This window comes from Leuciscus leuciscus (genome assembly GCF_965113295.1).
Source record: "Leuciscus leuciscus genome assembly, chromosome: 8".
In the NCBI taxonomy this organism is placed as follows: domain Eukaryota; kingdom Metazoa; phylum Chordata; class Actinopteri; order Cypriniformes; family Leuciscidae; genus Leuciscus; species Leuciscus leuciscus.
Window position 1 is genome coordinate 38,704,483 of NC_138732.1, and position 19,983 is coordinate 38,724,465.

The following is a 19,983-nucleotide window of genomic DNA, read 5'->3' on the forward strand; positions in this document are numbered from 1 at the left end:
TAATTTATGTGGGAATTTTTTTATTTTGGAAAACATCACACAATAAGCAAACAAAGTACAGGCAGGATGGCCAAAAATTTAAGGAAATTATGTTATTTTGTATATAACTAAGGTTTGTTCCATGACATTTATAAATATAAATGAAACAATTCCACATGTATACTAACTGTTTTGACCGCTATAATTGTTGTAAAGTGTTCATATATTATTGCTATTGAATGGTCATTAAGACTAGTACAAGGTTCTCTCTTAAAAGCAAGTGCTCAGAGTTGGATGTTGACCTCACTGTGTGTACCATCACCATCAATAGTGCTTTCATTGCCATCCGAGAGGAATCCGCTTCCAGAGTGATGTGTCCTACACTCCAAAGCTGTAAGTCTCTGCTTCAGCCGCTGTTGAGTAGCTGTGTATTCAGCCAGTAACCGAGCAAACCGAGTCTGAAGTATTTCAAGAGAAGCTTCCAACCTCTCCACTTTCTCCTCAACCCGCTCTTCTCCCATTCCTCCGGCCTCCAACTCCTCCAGCAGACCCTCTTTCAGGAGAATCTGTCTTCCCCTCTCTTCCAGAACTTTCTTAGCATCCGGATACTCCATTACAGCCTCCATCAGGTCATCCTTTGACAAACAAAAGAGGTCAGAGTAGCCAATGCTACGGATGTTAGCTGTACGACGGTTGCCCATTTTGCTCCCTTTGATGTTGAGGATGCTAATCTCGCCAAAGCAGCTGCCGCCCGTCAAGTGTGCATACTGGGTCACCCCATCATCAGCCACAACAGCCAGGCGACCCTCTTTAATGATGTACATCTCTTTTCCTATGTCTCCCTTTCGGCAGATGTAGTCTCCAGGGCTGAAGACCTGAGGCCGCAGCTTGAGCACCAGTTCCACTAAAAGCCCGGCCTCACAGTCCTGGAAGATACGGACCTTCTTCAATGTTTCTAAGTGCACATTGATAGCAATCTCAGCCCGCAGTTTGTTTGGCAGATTCTTTAGGACATCCTGCTCATCAATTGCTTTCTTGTTGGTCCACAAGTAGTCGAACCATTTGATGACTCTAGCTTCTAGCTCTTTGCTGACCTTTCTGAACTGCATGTAGTGTTTGATGGCGTCGATGTGAGCTTGGAACTCGGTCCGTGTGGCATTCATGTTTGATATCATGGCTCCTACATTACCAACTATGGTGGCGAAAATGAGAACGCCAACAAGGAAATCAAAAACAACAAAAAGATACTCCTCATCCCGCACCGGAGCTGGCATTTCCCCAATGGTCGTCAAAGTGAGGGTTGACCAGTAGAGGCAGTAGACATATCCTCGCGTGAGAGTCCCAAACTCAGGGTCAGAAATGTTTGGGTAGACCCACTGGTCGGATCCAAAGCCCAGAGACTTGGAAATGGCAAAGTAGATGCAGGCATTCCAGTGAATGATGACTAGGATATAGAGCACCAAGATGCAAATGCGGAAAATGTTGGGGTAATTTGTGCGGGTCTCTGTGCGGTCGAAGAACTCGAACAGGCGTGAGAAGCGCATCAGTCGATTGAAACGCAGCTCTGGTACGTGAATGCCAATGACGATGTAGGCTAGATCCGTGGGTAGTATGGATAGGAGGTCTAGCTTGAACTGCAAAGTATGAAAGTAGCTTTCTCTTAACTTGGTAAGGTCCTTCACCAGAAGACCCTGCTCAAGGAAACCTATAGTGAAGATACACATAGTCAATTCTTAATGATTGCTCATATACACTTAATTTTAGCACCAAAGCAATCAATAGTGCGAAGTGTCACAACATCTCTTTGAAAAACATGATAGATGCTAAAAGATTCTGACCTGTTCTCAGTCTCGCACAGGTGTCCAGTATATAAATGACATCAGAGAGATAATCCAAAACCAGCCACAGAATGAAGTTCCTGGTTTGAAGCTCATCAAAGCAGGCTCTGTGTTTGGGATATGAATAATGAAACACCATCAGCTTGAGTCAGGACTAACCCTTTCACATATGGCACAACAACACTTATTTACATGAATCATCATCAAAATGAGAGCCTAGATCACACACTCTTGCTCATGAGGTCTAATTATACCGCTTGGATTTAATGGAAGAACAGCTGCTACAAATAATTTCCTCACATGCCATATAAATGCAGTGTTCAGCATGCAAAATTAGTAGGTTTATTATTTCTTCTGCTTACAGTATTCAGATTAATTTACTGTATAATTTGCTGTTAAGTTTTTCATTGGAATCATTGGATTTATCTTAGGACCTTTGCTAAGAAATGCTATAGATGTTCAATATATCAGCTTTAAACTCCACATAAAATGATTAGTGTGTAGATAAATTAACATTTCTTTTGTCTTACCTAGCCACCACAAAGCACCAGTTGTACAATACAGCTGTGGCAATAACAAACAGCCAGCGGTAGTACAGGTCATCAGCAGGTGCCAGTATGAAAACATCAGACTTTTTCCTGATAATCAAATGCATTTCATAATTTTATGTGGTTGCATGTTTGTTAAAAAGGACCATGGAAATTCCATACGGCTATGTATGAATGGTGATAATGGTGTGACAGGACAAACTCACTTGGTTTTGGCGCTGTTGTTCCCATCATGAGCATCAGATCTACTGATGCTTATCCGACTGGGAGCAACTTGAAGTTCAGGTCCTCGGAAGCGCTCTAAAAAAGAATCTGGCCTTTCCTCTTCTTCCTGAAGGCTCTTATGGGCCCAGTCTCTAAGAGTGACTACCATACTCACCAACCTTGGAAACAAAGGGAAATAATAAATCAATGTGGAAATACCCATTGTGAGAAATTGACCAGAATTTAATTTCAAGAGTTCACCTTCCATCCAAGTCTAAATTTAAATAAACTAAATAGCCTTCTAGATGTTCCCTAACTTAATTTATGGAGAACTGAAAGGTACTGCAGCTTCCCAAAGGATCTCAACAAGAGTGCCCTGTCCTTTGGTTCTGGGGAGTTCTGGGAGAAATTGCCTGATTAATTTGGGTCAAACATTCTACTTTATTATATTCTCCTTACAGAAGGATGTGAAGCTTTTATCTTAGGAAAATCTTAGGAGTCTCATTCATAATTATGAATTATGATCTGTGACGCTGAACAAATATTGATTTGAAAACTGGAAGCTGGAAATATAGTGCCTGAAATCCTGACATTTACCTATATAATAATAATTTTTAAAAAACGATATAATATGGAGATAATTCTGGTTCTCTTAGCAGTCTCATTCTCAATTGATCACTATTAACTTAATCTTTTATTTTTCGATTCAGTGAATTTGATAGCTGTGCAGATTTAAAGTTCACCCTTTTTTAATTTGGTTGATGTATGCATCTATGTTCTTTCTATAGTTCACAATATTTTCAAAACTTTGGTAGGTCCTCATATCAATATAATCAATATAAATTTAATTAAGTAATTTTAAAAGGATAGTTCAACCCATACGTCACTTCCCCTTACATGTCTAGACGTATTCGTAAATAGAGAAAAGGTGTGGGAATGGCATAGGTTAGTTGTCACAGTGAACAAGAAAGGTTGACAGGCAGCTAAATTTCCAACCACCGGGAAATCAACCATTCCCTATCTGTCAGTCTCTCTGATGTTGTGTTGAGACTAACACTAGGGGCCACACTTGGAAGCCCAGAGCATCTCTGACATTTCAGAAAAGGCCCATGACAATTGGTAAGTAGAATATGACATAGACAAATGGGTATAAAATGAGGCTGGTGTGCTCCACTCATTCAGCTTTGTTCTTCGGAGCCTGTAGAAACTTATTTTGTATGAGTAGAAGCAAATCTACAATCCATTCATCTCCCTCCATTCTGCCGGATCTCTCAGCACATTTCAGCTGTCTCTCTTTAAACAATGCACAGATAAGTGCAGGGAGTACCCCTGGGGGCTTCAACTAAAAGAGGCAGTTTCCCCTCTAAAAGAGCACCACAGCGAATCTCATGTTTTAAAAGATGCCTTTCTGTCTGTGTCCTTCTGGATGTGGCCGATTTCTCTCTCCTTCAGATGGCCATGATCGCTGTCTTGAATGTCCTCATTGTAAGAACATGGCCATGAGTACGGTACGTTTATAAATCGCCAAGGCGGTATCCAATTTCGTCGCATGTCACAACTCGCCTACCATCTCCTGTGGAGTCAGCAGCATCTGAAGTCACTGCGAGCCACTCATATCCCAGGCAACCTCAATCTCACAGTGGAGACTTACTCCCCAGGTGGTTCAGCCGATTTGTAGTAAATACTTCGAGGCACAAATAGATCTGTTCGCTACTTGGGAATCCTTCCACTGTCCTCTGTGGTATTAACTGACAGCGGCCCCCCTCAGCATGAAAGCACTGGCACACAACTGGCCCAGGGGTCACAAATATGCATTTCCCCCAGTGAGCCTCATTGCACTGACACTGTGCAAAATCAGGGAGAAGGAGAACAAGTCCTATTAGTTGCACAATCTGGCACCTGCGTCCAGAACTCTGGAATCTCCATGTCTGGTCCCTGGATGGGACATGGAGGAATTCAGGGGACTATCACCAGCGGTGATAGATACAATCATTCAGGCATTTTATTCACTCACCAAAGCCAAGGTGTACCGTGTCCCTTGGGGGTATCACAGCCTCCTCGGATTTAGCAAATGTTGTTTTGTGGCAGACATCTGCAGAGCTGCGGGTTGGGCTACACCCAACACCTTTGTGAGATTCTATAATCTCCGGGTAAGATAGTCACTCCTTTATCAGGTAGAGCCCACCACAAGGGCTTTTCCTTTATCTAGCACTTCCCAGCAGGTAAGTCCATAGGATGTCTCTCCACATTTTAATCTCCCCTTTGGGCAGGATGTGGTCTCCGTACTGTTCCTTTCTCTGCAGAGAAGGAGAACACGTCCCCATTGTAAACAATAAGGTGTGCTCAGCTGTAAAGAAAAGGAAAAAGTTCAAGGATACGGCTGAAGCGACCTATTCCCATGGTGAGGACAAGTCCCTTGAATAGGGAGGCTTTTGTTACTTACTCTGGGTGTTAGGAGGGTTACGACGTTGCTGTAGTGCACTTGCTACTTGGCACAAGATAGCATACATGCACCTGCACCACCAAACTTCTAACACGTTTAATAGAGTTGTGGTTGTGGCGTTTAGTATAGGGACTGGGGGTCAGTGTCAGTCTCAACACAACATGGAAGTGACTGACAGATAGGAAACATCTCGGTTACTCAGTACCCTAATGGAGGGAACAAGACTTTGTGTCCCTCCTGCCAACTCGAAACTGCCTGCTGGAATGACTGGGACACTATCTCAACTCCTCATCTTAAACCTGAATGAGTAGAGCCTCTTTTACCCATATGTCTGGGAAAGGGGCTGGCATGCAAATTCCACTCAACAATTCTCATTGGCCTTTACTGAAATTTCAGACATGTTTGAGCCTCCCAAGTGTGACCCCTAGTGTCAGTCTCGACACAACGTCTTGTTCTCTCCATCAGGGAATGGAGGTTACAATGGTAACTGAGATGTTTTAAACAACGGCGAACAGGAGTGTCTGCTAGCAAAAAGAGAGCGCGACAAAATTCGTAATAAAACCAAAATCAACATTGGCTTAGATTTCGGAGATGGCGAGAACTGAGGGTTCCCTTTCAGTCATTCACGTTCGACATAGTCGACGTTTGACTGAATGAGATCATGCTAGGGAGCCTGTCATCTTCGAGTACTATTGAACGAGCCAATGCAATTGGCGTGCGTGATTCGCATCACACACTCTGCCCCTGCGGCGCGGGTATAAATACGGAAGTGGATGCACGCACTAGTTACTTTTTGCTTTGGAGACGATTGTTTTTGATGTCTCTGAAGAGTATTGTTGTATACAACGAGCGAGTGTGTCGGTGTTCTTCTAGGAAGACTCTCCCAGTTGCTGGTGGTTCTACAGCGCGAGTACAGCGGTGATCGCGAGCTTTGAGCTCTCAACTGGCGTTTTAACAGCATCAAATTTATGTGTTTGTTGACGGCTGGTTAGAGGGCGGAAAAATGAGTGCTTCACTGTTTCAGTTCACTGTTCAGTGTTGCCGCGGTCATTCCCCTGTGTGCTCAGGCACTGGTGATGGGTCCCATTTCCTGAAAGAGCAACACGGGTGCGTTTGCGTCTTTTTCAAATGGACGGTCACAATAGTTGTATCATGTGTTTGTAGAATAAATATATATATATATATATATATAAAATGTATGTGTATGTATACAACACGTTGAAGCAGCATTTGTGGATAGTTTCTTTTCTCATTGCGAGGATATGACTATCGCGGTTTTGTGATCGAGACTCGCCTTCATGCGTGAAGGTGGAGTCCCAATTAGCATGCCCTGCTACGGCGCCGTCTGGGATGGGTGATCAGAGGATCATAGTGAGGCTTCCCCGCCCGTTAACCAATCCCTGTGGGTCCCTCACTCCTCTATTACATCGCAGCCGGTGGAGCCCCCCGTTGAGCGTGCTGGTCCCTCTGTAATGGAACGACCAGCCGTTTCATTCAGGGCCCCTCCAGAGGACAGGATGCCGATTGCAGACTGTCTCGGTTGGATGATTGGTATCTCGGGACGGGCCGCGCTGGTTCTCAGCTCGCCGCCCCAGGTGCCTTTCTTTTCCTGAAGTGCATGGAGAGCTAACCAGGTCGTAGACGGCACCTTTCTCTGCCAGAAACTGCCTGAATAAGCTTTTCCCCCCTCACTACCCTTGACGGAGGAGCAGTGAAGGGTTGCGAGGCTGTCCCTCATATAGAGCGGTCTGGCGCGACACAGGTGCACCTGCGTCCGGCGGCCGCTGCTTTTTGGATGGGGCCCCTCGTCTCCCCCTAAAGCCTGTGAGTTCTCGCCCGTTCTGACGGGCAGAGCTTACAAGGCCTGTGGGCAAGCCGCCTCCTCTTGCGTGCTATGGCGCTGCTACAGGTCTATCAGGCCAGGGCACTCATGGACATGCACAAGGGTAGCCCAGACCGTGCGCTCATAGGTGAGCTCCGCACCACAATCGACCTCGCCCTCTGGGGCACGAGTGTCGTCGCGTGTGCGATCGGTCTGGTGATGTCCACATTAGTAGTCCAGGAGCGCCATCGTTGGCTCAGCCTGGTTGTTATGGCGGATGCGGACAAGGTTCGGTTCCTGGTCTCCCCAATTTCCCAGGTTGGCCTGGTCGGCGATGCAGCAGAGAACTGCGCCCAAGCGCAGACGGAGGCCATTTGGCACATCCTGCCCCGCCGGCCCACTGCTGCCTCTACCCCGCTCCCGCTGGGCCTCCGCAGCAGCCTCCAGCCAGGCCTCAGCTTAGAGCCGGCCGCAGTAGGGACGCCCAGCCCGCTCTAAGCGCTGCCAAGCCAGGTGGCAAGTGACAGCGAAAGTATTCTTGAGCGGGCCGCTCAGGGATGGAGGAGGGTGCTTTTGGAGTTGGTCACCGATCCACTCCCTCCCCCTGGATGAAGGCCGGGTGGAGTCTTTGTTTGTGTGTGTGTCTGTTCCACCGCTGGCTCCCAAAAAAGGCAAAGCAAGCGGTACCCACACTTCAAAAAAGAGCAAATTCCTCTGTTCTTGGGTCCCAAGAGGGCCAAGAGAGTCTGGTGGTGTGCAACCCTGAAAAGCCTTGCACCCCTCAGCCCCCTCTTGTTCGCCAGCACGGCAGCTGGGTGCGGTTCGAGAACCCGGTCATTCGCCTTCTCACGCATCCCTGGCTGTCTTGTGGAGACAGGTAAGTGTTGTACTGCACACTCAGACCCTGCCTTCGGGCCGCCTTCGGGCCGCCTTCGGGCCTCTCGAGCCGGGTCGACTGCGTCTACGTTCCCTCCTTCAGGGAACGAGGGTTGCATACGCAACCGAGACGATTTGCAATGTTGTAAAAGCGATGTGGAGATGATGGTGTTTTTATTACTCAATAGGTGAGTAGTTTTTTATTGAACAGATAAATTGTCATATGTAGCTCTCTAACAGAGTTAATTGTAAATCATTATATACTGTGAAGATCATTTCATTATGGTTGCTGTAGCGCTGTGTTGGAATTTATTTTCATTAATATGTCTATTAATGGGTAAAGCTACAGTAATGTCTTCAGCTAGTCAGCTTGATTGATTGATTAGCCTTTATTGTCTCCTGACGGAGAAATTCATCTTGGGCATTCGAGATAACAGATGCAACACAATATACATAACACATAACATAATTTGCCTACACATAATTTACCACCTTAGCAGCTAACCCACACACCCTATTTGTTGTTGTTCAATATTTTTATAGAGAGTGGTACAAATGAAAATTTAAAAATTTAAACCTATTCAGTCTGCAGTTTGGTAACCTGTACCTTCTGCCTGAGGGCATCATCTCATACTCACTGTAGAGGACATGATTCGGATCGTTAGTAATTTTTAAACTCTGTTTCCTCACCGCCTCCTCAAAAAGCTCATTAAGAGTAGTTGGTGGCAATTGTCCAATTATTTTTCCTGCCCTTTTAATCAATGTTTGGAGCTGTGATTTTAATTTAACTGACAGGTTACCAAACCAAGCTACAATACCATATCGGACAATAGACTCAATAGCTGCCTTATAAAACAGTAGCATAATATCCTTGTCAACGCCATGAACTCTTAGTCTTCTTAAAAAATATAGACGCTGACATATTTTTGAGGAAACATACTCCACTTGATGTGACCACTGTAACTGTTTATCTAATTGAATTCCTAAATATTTATATGTTATTACTTGTTCAATCGGTACTCCTTCAATTAAAATAGGGCTCTGATCGCCTATAGACCTAGGGTCAAAAATCATTTCTTTGGTTTTATTAACATTAAGGAGCAAGTTATGCTTATTGCACCACTTCACCATCTCCTCTATCTCCTGTTTATAAATACCAATATCTGAATTGTTATAGAGTAAACTAAGTATGGCCGTATCATCTGAAAATTTAATAATAAAATTATTCCTATCGATATTTCTGCATTCATTTGTATATAATATAAAAAGTAAGGGCGAGCTTACACAGCCTTGAGGGGCACCTGTACTTATGTTAATCATATCAGAAAGAGTGGAGTTAACTCTCACCTGCTGCTTCCTTTCTGTCAGGAAAGAACCATACCATTTAATAATGAAGGGGTTCACTTCCATCTGATGTAGTTTACTTAACATTGTCTGCGGAAGAATACAATTAAATGCAGAACTAAAATCCATAAATAATAAACGAACATAACCTAATGGATTTTCCAAGTGCTTTAAGATGGAGTGTACAGTTGTAATTAAAGCATCATCCGTACCCCTGCCATTATTATAGGCAAATTGATACGGGTCCAAAAGATGCTGTACCTCACTCCTTAATTTACCAACCATTATACGTTCGAATGATTTCATCACTATAGAAGTCAGCGCTACTGGTCTATAGTCATCATTTTGCTGTGGGCATGATTTTTTGGCCAACGGAATGACAACTGATGTCTTCCAGATAATGGGAATAGTACATGTATCCACAGAACATTGAAATAAGGGGCACCAAGCCGGAGTTAGCTCATCCGAGAATGTTTTCAAAATAAAAGATGAAATACCATCAGGTCCACTAGCCTTATTCGTATTCAACTTTTTTAAAACTGCAGTGACATCTTTAGGGTTAATTATTATTCTATCCTGTATTGGGTCACATAGTATTGACATAGACAGCTCTTTACAGCAGGTCACATTTGTTTCACAATTCAAATCAAAACGTTTATAAAAGATGTTAAGATCATTAGCCTTATCCAAATCATTCTGCACATTTAATTCCTTCTTACTAGAGTTCATATTAGTCATTTCTTTCACCGTGTCCCACAATTTTTTTGGATTATTCGTTAAAAAGGCTTCCCTAACTCGTTTACTGTGTTCCTCTCGCGCCTTCTTCAGTTTCCCCCTCAGGTCTTTTTGTATTGATCTCAGTTCCATCAAATCATTATTCCGGAATGCTTGCTTTTTCCTCCTGATCAGATGTTTAATTTCAGGTGTTATGTAGTCTTTGTTGTTAGGATATATAGTGATCGACTTTTTCGGCACAACAGTATCAACACAAAAATGGATATACCCCGTTATTGTTTCCGCAATATTGTCAACATCGTTGTCCTGATAAAAGACATCCCAGTCTGTGGCCAGGAAGCATCCACTCAACGTCTCCTTGCTCTCATCCTGCCACACACTGACAGTTTTTGAGACGGGTTTGCTTTTTTTAATGGCACACTTAAAGGTGGGGATCAGATGGATGATGTTATGATCCGAGTTTGAGAGGGGGGGTTTAATTCTGGCAGCATATGCATCTTTAATGTTGCCATAGCATTTATCTAGCGTCCTATTCTTACGTGTGCTGTTTTTAACATATTGCTGGAATCCAGGAAGAGACAGCTCCAATTTACAATGATTGAAGTCTCCGAGAACAAATATAGGGGAATCTGGTTTATCCTTTAGCTGCTGGTGGACACAGTCTGCTACACGTGAAGCTGCTTTAGATGCGTTCCCACTGGGCGGGATATATACCGAGCATAAAAAGATGTTCCCATAGTCTCTAGGTAAATAAAAAGGTCTCAAACTAATGCAAATAAGTTCAAGATCAGGAGTGCACACCCTGCATTTTATCGTATAATTATTGCACCAAGAGTCATTAATATAAACACAAATCCCACCCCCCCTCATCTTCCCTGAGTCATTGTTTCTGTCCATACGCACACATGAGAAGCCTCGTACCTGCACCAATGAGTCTGGAAAATCCTCTTGTAGCCAAGTCTCTGTGTAAATCATTAGGCAAGATTCGCGATATTCATTACAGGCCTTTGTATTAAGCCTCAACTCCTCCATCTTATTCCTTAGGGAGCGAACATTGCCAAAGAGTATAGACGGCAGCGGCGGCCTTGTGGCCCTCCGGCGAAGGCGTAGTTTAATGCCGCCCCTTCTCCCTCGTTTCCGCGGCCGGTTACCTCCGCGCTGTCGTAACAGCTCCTCCGGAACATGGTCTAACAAGCCCGGTTCTGGTGTTACTTTCCTCCTCAAGGACAACAGCCAGTCCCTGCCGTACTCCCTCAGCGTCTGCTCATTTCCTTCGGCGAGTGTGGTGCCATCATATTGTAAGCGGGTGCAAAAGGCGGGTACACGCCGGTGACTCTCTTAATTCCCATCATAACTTCACTTCCTTGTTCACTTCTTCCTCATTCAGCAGACCACAGCAGCACTTCAACACTCTTGACATAGACTTGACGAATTTGACAAACTTAACTTAGACAACTTAGACAAACTTAGACGACCACATGCACCTGTTATCTCGTGCCCGTGTCGCAAGCAGTGCTGCGCCACCGGATGTCATCTGGTATCTTGAGATCCTTATCATCTAAACTGCTTATATCTCTTAAGCCTAGTAGTGCATGTTTTGTGAGCAGTAGGATAATCTCTCTCTTTAGTTATGAGAAATAACCATATTTATCACACAGTCACATAGAGCCAAAGCACAACCAAAACAATGTTCTTCTGCAAAATGCATGACGTTTTGTCTTTTAACCGCTAGAGGGCCAAAGTATACCTTTAACCAATTTCAAATTCAAATTCCCAAGCAGGCCATACTTGCATAAACCCAAATGAACAGAAGAAACTGTCTGTGACACTCACCTGGACAGCGCCCCTCTGCCACGGAAGGAGTTCTGTGAGTTCAGTCCACGTGGTTCGAGGGTGGCCACTCGCTGTAATTCTGATGAAGTGTCATCACATATGGACTGACCACTGCATTAGCAAAAGAGTCAAACTGGGATTTATACAGACTGATAGACCGTAACAGCTGATTGTTGAGTTCTAAAATATCTCACCGGCTGATAGTGCTATCGGCACGCTCTGACTCATCTTCAACAGAAGTCTTCACAGACAGTCTGTGGGCTGATAAATCCATGCTCTCCACCAACACTTGTCCGGTCATTCTGTAAAAGAGTTTTGTAGAACTGAATCTTCTACAAAATTTGTACTGAAAATCTTGTACTGAAATTTGTACAAAAATGCTATATTGAACAAATTGTCATATTACTGAAGAAAACCAGTTAGAAATATCTCAAATAATTTTGTGGCGTGCACATACTTCTCAGCTGGTGTTAGGTTGTATGAGTTTGTTCCGCCTGTATGATTACTTAAGAGACATTAAATGGTGTGTTAATTTTGTTAATTTCTTTTTAAAATGGACAGCAATATATTTAATAATATCAGGCAACTTGACAAATAGCTTGTCAATATTATTGGGACATACAAAAGTTAAATTAACGTTTAATGGTCTATAAGCATTTCAAAGGTTTCTTGATGACAGGACATGATTGTGTTAATTGTAAATTTTACTTACTAAATGAAGACATTAAAGTGACATTCCTTTTGTAACACAAGATCAGCACAGGCCTGGCTGTGTTTAATGCTATAGCAGTAAAGTATGGCGTTCACTGTACAAAGGTCAAGATGGACAACTGTGCAGGACTCTCTGAAAATCCAATGTAATTATGGGGAGGCTCTTAGTATTCATGGCAGTGAACTGGATTGGGTTCATTCACAGCAGTTACTGATTTATTGGAAATTAATTACTTTTGATAGATTTTGGTCTGTATGTGTAATACTTATGCTTCGCCCTTAAAAAAAACAAGCTCACTATTATAATATATTCAGCTGTGTTATGTTGTTTTTCTTACTGATAGTTTTGTCTGTAATGTTGAGTAATATGATGACATTTGCAGTTTGGACATTTTTACATTGATTATATATCAACCACCCTATTGTTAACAAACAACCCCGAAAACATTATTAATTTTAACAAGGTTGAAATGTTGTAATAATATACAGGCATCTATGGTTCCATGAAGAAGCTTTAACATCCATGAAACCATCCTATTCCACAAAAGTTATAGTGGAAAAATAATACTTTATAGTGTCCTGAATAAGATATTTTACATATAAGATGTTAGCAGACAAAATAATAGTTGAATTCATTAAAATGCCCCTTGAATCTTAATACTGTGTGTCATTACTGTAGCACCCTAGATGATCCACGACTGTTTGTTTTTTTGTGTGTGTGTTTTTTTTAGTTTTTTTTTTTTTTGTGATGGTTGTTAATGAATCCCTTGTTTGTCCCGAGCAGTTAAACTGAGCACCGTTCTTCAGAAAAATCCTCCAGGTCCCACAAATTATTTGGTTTTCCAGCATCTTTCGCATATTTGAACCCTTTCCAGCAGTGACTCTATGCTTTTAAGATTCATCTTTTTATTATTTTGTCAACATAATGAACATTTTGCAGATTTTGCAACATATATGTACACTTTTGACCACAATTTAGAAACTGAATCGAAAATGGTTAAAACTGTTCAGCTGTTCGCAGCTTTTAAAAACACTGTGATCATGAGATGACTAAGTCACCTTAGAATAAATATAAATTATGACTGCATTTGAAGCCATAGCTGTGAATAGCACTAAACACCAACAGCTTTTTCAGGAACTCATCAAGATCTGACAAGGTAATATTTCCACATCTTATTTAAACAAATTAAGTATTACTATTACTTAGAATATGACCATGTAATAGCAAATAGCAGTACATTGACGATTAAGGAACAGAAGTGTTGTGTTGATTCACTCACCTTCTTGTAATTTGGGCTGTTTCAGGTTTTTGAAGAGATGCTTTGTATTAATTCTCCATAACTTTGAAGAACGTGCATCTGAAGTGTTGAAACATCCTTCCTCTCCTGAGTTCTGCAGATTCTTCCTCTGACTTCAGCGCAGTGATGTTTTATCTGTCTGGTTCATGGATCTGCTGCGTTTGTTCCAGAGAAATCTGAAGTGAAGGGCTGTGTTGTGATTGAAATGAGGCTGAGAGGGCAGTTGAGTGTCTGGAGGCAGGGAGGGGGACGTGGGACACATTACCATTCAGCTCTCCAGACATCACACACCTCTCCACCGCCTCCTCACATCCCACTCCATCTCTCCCAGCGGAGCAACATCAATCTCAATGTCTTTTTCTCCGTCCTCTGTTTCTCTAAGCTCTGATCTGTTTGTATGCCCAGCGCAGTTGTGAGATTCAAAGGTGGTCCTGTGGTTTTGTGAGAGCAGAGAGGCTGATTGTTATTCCAGCAGATGCTTGTGCGTTTGAAGTGCACTGATTGCAGCGTTGTGTTTTTGATGCTCAGCCTTTGCTCCGGCGAGCACTTGAATACACACACAAGCACTGTTTGCTGCTGTATTCCTCAACCATGTCATCAGTGGTTTTACTGCTGCTGTCTGATTGATTCCCTACACTAGAGAAACGATGACGAGAAACGATATATTTATTTTTCTGTACACATGTATATAATAGTTGGTCTAAAGGCTCATCTTAAAGTCCCCCCGTAGACAATCATTTTGTCATTTAAAACACATCTTTGATCACCAAAATGACATTTAAACATTTTATGCCTTAAAATACTTTGAATGTAACGCGACACCCTTGCCTCATTTAGTATTCGTGGTTCTATGAATATGCAAATGATCCCCGCCTCCACTCACTCACTCAGCTCAGAGATCCACTCGTTGACGATCACACGTTGATCTGATTGGTTACAAGGTAGTTTGTGACGTCAGAAACACCAGCGATTTCAAAGTGTGTTTTTGAGACTGTCTTTGGTTCACTGCAGTTTTAAGGAGAAAATACTCAGCAATGGTGTCGACTTATGAATTTGCACATGATTTGTCTTAAAGCATATTAAAAATACCACATAGACATATAAACAACATTAAAAGCTTGATTTTCACCACAGAGGGACTTTAAGGAAATTAGCCAAAAGACACCTGGGCAGTCAAAAGTTAGGCATATTTAAGATTTTGTTTTTGTTTGGAAAGAAGTCTCTTATGCACACCATTGCTGCATTTATACAGCAAAAACAGTAATATTGTGAAATATTATTACAAATTAAAATAACTTTTTTCTATTTAAATACATTTTAAAATGGATTTTTTTTTTTTTACAATGATTCAAAGCAGTATTTTCAGCACTATTACTTCAGTCACATGATTCTTCAGAAATAATTTTCTTATTTTATTAATAAATAAATATCTATTTTATGATCTTGATCTTGTTACATGCTCTAAGCGCTGTACATGCTAAGAAATAATAAATTTTCGGTGGCCATGAATATACGCTTTTCTTAGAATAAATGAATAATCAAAAGAGTTTGTTGGACGAACTGATTAATTGATTGTAATATTAATTTAGCTATATCAAGTTAATCCAATTAACTGACCCAAATATTAATAATTAATCATAACAAGTTATGAGTTATTATTAATATTTCCCCTTTGAGCTAACTCGTTACACCGTCATGCCCACTAAAGCCACCCCTGATCACTCTGGACTCTCTCTCTCTGTTCCAGCTGTCCAGCTCCAACGGCCCCGTCGTGGTCTCCATCTCTGACGGCTCCACCATGGTGGTCTCCAGCTCTGCCCTCCCAGCCAACATGTGTATGTGGGACCCACAGGGGTTATTTTATTAGATAAATTGGTGGGCATTTTATCTGGGGCCTATTTGGGTCAACCATGTTGTCCCTATGTGGGTACAAGTTGGGTGACTAATGGGAAATAAGTGTATGGGCTCACACAAATGGGGCCCAGTTGGATTTAACAAATAGGTTTGACATGGGCAAACATAATCAGTCCCATATATGTCAGGGTTCTGTCACTAATGTCTAGTTTATTCTCAGTTTTGTGACAGAGCCCTGACACTCCTGTATTGTCTTGTCTGTGTGTGAGCGCACGGTTTTGAGCGTGCTCGAGCTGTGTGATTTTCTGTCCATGTGTATTGTCTTGAGCAGGGCGTGGTGTTCGGATCCCGGCACTTCGGTCTAGTTTGGTTTTGGTTTTGTGTCGGGATTCGGACATTCATGCTCCGTGTGTTTGTCGTCTGTTGTGAGCGCACAGAGTGAGTATTTGCTCATTCTCGCGCGCTCTGTCTTGTGTGAGTGTGGCCCGAGCGAACTCAAAACCACACGCTTTTCTGTCCATGTGTTTGTTGTGCTTTGTGTAGTGTAGTTCATGTTTACATCGCCACGTGCTTTCATGTCTTGTTTTGTCTTGTGCTGTGTTGCACGCAGCTTGTGTTTTTCACTGGCTGCGTGCTTTCTTGTCATGTTTTGTGTGAACACACAGCTTATGAGGTCTCATTAGCTGTGTGTTCATGTCTCGTTTTGTGTGAGCACATGGCTTGTGATTGTTTTCATTGGCCATGTGCTTGTGTTTTAGTCATGTTTGGTATGAGCACATGGCTTGTCATGTGCTTCTTTGTGCCATGTGCTCTCTGTCATTGTCTAACCCTGTCCATCTTGTTACCTGATTATTTCAAGAAGTCCTCGCTGCAACCTGTAGCACGATGACGTAGTTGGATGATCCAATACGTACTGAATGGGGAGGTTCGGATCATTTTGCTGACTCTCTTGTTCGATCTCGTTCATCAAAATGAATGAATCTTTTTTTCCGAGTCATTTCGTTCATTTAAGGGGCTTTAAATGTTCGGGCAAATTCCCCGAACACATCCACCTACGCAATCTTGATCATATTCTGAATTAAGAAATCATTATAATGCAGTCAAAAATAATTTACATTGAACATACATAATTACTAAGAGTCTTTTGTTCATTTGTCACGTTCATGAACATAATTCGCATGCGCTGGTCTTAAGTGAGATGATCTTCTAACCTGTGTAGTAGTAGCCTACTGATAAATAGTAATAAGTAATTATTGATGAATAAGTAATTATTTACATAAATGTGATGCTTTCCTAGTTTCTCTCTACATACATGCAACATAGTTAATTTTACAACATTTTAAATTTAATGCGTGTATACAGAACATTTTAAAATAAAGCCATTTTATTTTATTCAGGTCATATTTGCTGTTGAGTGAAAGCAAAAATGAGTCAAGTAATTGTCTCTGTAATTTTAATCATAGAGGTAGGCCTACAACAGCCTACAATAGGCTACGGTCTGTAAACAACTTAAAATAGGCTACACATTCGCAAACGCAAAAAATAATAACAGCATCAAAAAACTAAATCTTGTCAGAAAAAAAAAGTGCTTAATGATATTTTGCCCGGTAAGAGTTCCTTCTTTAATGGCTATACTAATTTTTCCACAGTGATCTGTACATAAGTTCCCTTAAAATACGAAATCGTCCCGTACAAGTAAGATGATGCGTCCCAATCAATAATGGACGGGATTTGTCCCGTATTTTTCATTAGGCCCACACATAGTTGAATAAAAACATAAGGATTTTACAGTATGGATAATAATACTAATAGCAAATATAAAAATATCAATTTCACAATAAGTAGTAGAGAAGCTCATTGCATGATTGCATTTTAGCGTCTTTGTTTCTATAGCGACGGAGTTTTATACATACATCATGCCATGATGTAGGCCTACATAAAAAAATAAATTAAAAAAACCCCTGAATTTAAGTTTAATATACAAACTGATCACAGCAGTCAGATCACGCAGTTGTCACTCAAGTGATCATTTATATTTAACTTAAATTCAGGTTTTTATTTAATTTTTTATTTGTAGGCTACAGACCAAAACGCACCACCGCGCATGCGCGTCCAGTACGTATTGGATCATCCAACTACGTCATCGTGCTACAGCCTGCAGCGAGGGGTGTCTCGATTATTTGGTTAATTTGCCCCACCTGCCTTCCCTCGTTACCCTCTTTTGTTTGCTTCCCTATATATTCTCCTTGTGTTTGCAGTCCTGTGCTGGTCCATTGTCTAAGGTACTCATGTTTCCTGTTCCTGCCAAGTCCAGTTCTTGTTAAAGGACAAGTTCGGTATTTTACACTTAAAGCCCTGTTTACAGATCGTATCTGATGAAATAGAACGGTTAAGATTAAAATTTGGACACATGCTGCTGTCCCGAGAATTTTAGGTTTATTTCGCTTCCCCCCACAATGGTTGTCTATATGCACTGGAAGTTTCCGACCTTAAAACACATTAAACTTTCGTTTACAAAGACGTGAAACTCACCGAGTGGTCAGGGGTGTTCACTGATATGTTCCCTCAAAAATCGCTGAAAAAGATGCATTCCAACAGGTTTTATCGTAGTTTTTGTCCAACTCCATTGACTTAATAGGACGTGCTGTGAGACCGCAGCACCTTTACGGTATTACTCCGCCGCTTCTTCTTCTGCTTCTTCTGTGTATTCAATGAAATGCCCGTGGTTTGCTTGCAATTGGCAAAGGTGCATTATCGCCACCAACTGGGCTGGAGTGTCTATTATTCAAGCTCTCAACGGAAGAATCACGGGTGTGACGCGTTTGGCAAAATAGGTCCACAAAAGCGAAATAAACCTAAAATTCTCGGGACAGGAGCATGTGTCCAAATTTTTATCTTAACCGTTCTATTTCATCAGATACGATCTGTAAACAGGGCTTTAAGTGTAAAATACCGAACTTGTCCTTTAAGTCTTGCTGCCTGTCTTGTTTCCTCCACGGGGGAGTTTTTGTTTTATTTTTATAATTAATAAAAGTCTGTTACTCTGCATTTGAGTCCTCGCTCCTTTCATCAACCCAAACCCTGACAGTATAGGCTAGGGATGGGGAAATTAAGCCTTGTGAATCACTGAGGCTTTCCCCTGACTGTTCTGAGAAAAGATTCAAAGCTTTGAGAGTGTGGAGAACAGCGCCATCTGGTGCTTATTTAAAATAAAGCAGCCAGAAGCCTGTGTTTGAAGCTCTGGCAGATAAAGCAACCACAACACACTCCATAGTTTCAATGTTATGTGTACAAATAAAAGCCTTACATGTTTGTGTTTGATTTGTTCATTAAATAAATTCATTTTCTCTCCTCACAAACCCATCAACCAGACTGAGCCAACAATGACTACGTTTACATGCAGCTAATAACCCGTTCAAAACTGGAATATTAGCAATAACCCGGTCGCGCACGGCCATGTAAACACCGGCAAAAACCCGAATATGCTCATATCCCGGTTTTTAAAAACCCGAATATGATCCCTGGGGTACCCCTTTTCTAACCCGAATATTTGGTCATGTAAACGCGTATCGGCATATCCCCATCAAAAGGAACATTGATTTGTGTTCTGCGCATGTTCTATTCGCAAGGAATCTTGGTCTTTTGAGTAGAGACGGCGCATACAGAAACCCGCGTGCAGTATACCGGAAGTAAACAAGAAGTAGAGGTAAACATGGCGAGACGCAGCACAGCACCACACTTTTGGAGCGAGGAGGAAAGCGCAAACAAAGGCGATCGCTATCTGCCCCGAACTATTCATTATCCGCGTGCTGCTGCTGCTGTTGTTGTCTTTGGATACAGGAAGAAGAATCAGAAATGACGCATATTGCGTCTTAAGATTGTCCGTACGTCCAGACGCTAACCGTGCGTCGCCGTTTACATCGGGATATTGCCAATTGATTACAAATTCCATGTACAGGAGTAACTCTCTCTGCTCACGCATGTAAACGGGTTATTCCGAATGTTTCAGAAACCCAAATAGTGACCTTAACCCGACCATAACCCGAATATTGACAGCTTGTAAACGTAGTCAATGACTCGTTAAATAAGATCTGGGCTTCGAGTCTTCTGACACCCAAAGCGAAACATGCACGTGATTGGACAGAAAGTGAGGCTTCATTTGTCGTCGATGACATGACTCTAGTAAACCAATACACACCCCGATACGGGGCTTCACTAGAAATTGTGTCGCATGTGCGATACGCACATCGAAGCTTCAGTGTCATACGTAACATCACTAGTATAGGCTACCTACATGGTACCTACTAGGTAGTGCACAGGTAGGTAATCAGTATATGGTTTCAGAATGGGTAAATAGATGTGCAGCCTACCTTGTTCAACCATGTAGTTCCCACTTGGGTAAACTCAGGTGGACTTCCTCAAAATCCTTCAGACCCTGTGTCCATTGGAATGGACATCACATGGTTTTAGGTTTGAACCAATCAAATGTTATGTTTTT

The 19,983-nt window shown here is 42.1% G+C and overlaps 1 protein-coding gene across 1 annotated transcript; it reads right to left on the minus strand.

Moving 5' to 3' along the window:
- Positions 1 to 21: 21 nt before the first annotated feature.
- Positions 22 to 14,325, minus strand: cnga2a (cyclic nucleotide gated channel subunit alpha 2a). The gene is made up of 7 exons (XM_082178327.1): positions 13,614 to 14,325; positions 11,817 to 11,924; positions 11,623 to 11,733; positions 2,572 to 2,748; positions 2,348 to 2,455; positions 1,818 to 1,924; positions 22 to 1,684 (listed from the first exon to the last, which is right to left on the minus strand). The coding sequence occupies exons 2-7, from the start codon at positions 11,921 to 11,923 to the stop codon at positions 264 to 266; spliced, it is 2,031 nt and encodes a 676-aa protein (XP_082034453.1). The 5' UTR covers position 11,924; positions 13,614 to 14,325; the 3' UTR covers positions 22 to 263.
- Positions 14,326 to 19,983: the final 5,658 nt, after the last annotated feature.

What these genes read in the sequence shown, in the direction of transcription:
- cnga2a (XM_082178327.1), bottom strand. Translation starts at nt 11,923, where the DNA reads ATGACCGGACAAGTGTTGGTGGAGAGCATGGATTTATCAGCCCACAGA. An exon ending in GGCAGAGGGGCGCTGTCCAG is followed by an intron (nt 2,749 to 11,622) that starts GTGAGTGTCACA and finishes TTTGTTTCCAAG; the next exon opens with GTTGGTGAGTATGGTAGTCA. An exon ending in AACAACAGCGCCAAAACCAA is followed by an intron (nt 2,456 to 2,571) that starts GTGAGTTTGTCC and finishes TTTGATTATCAG; the next exon opens with GAAAAAGTCTGATGTTTTCA.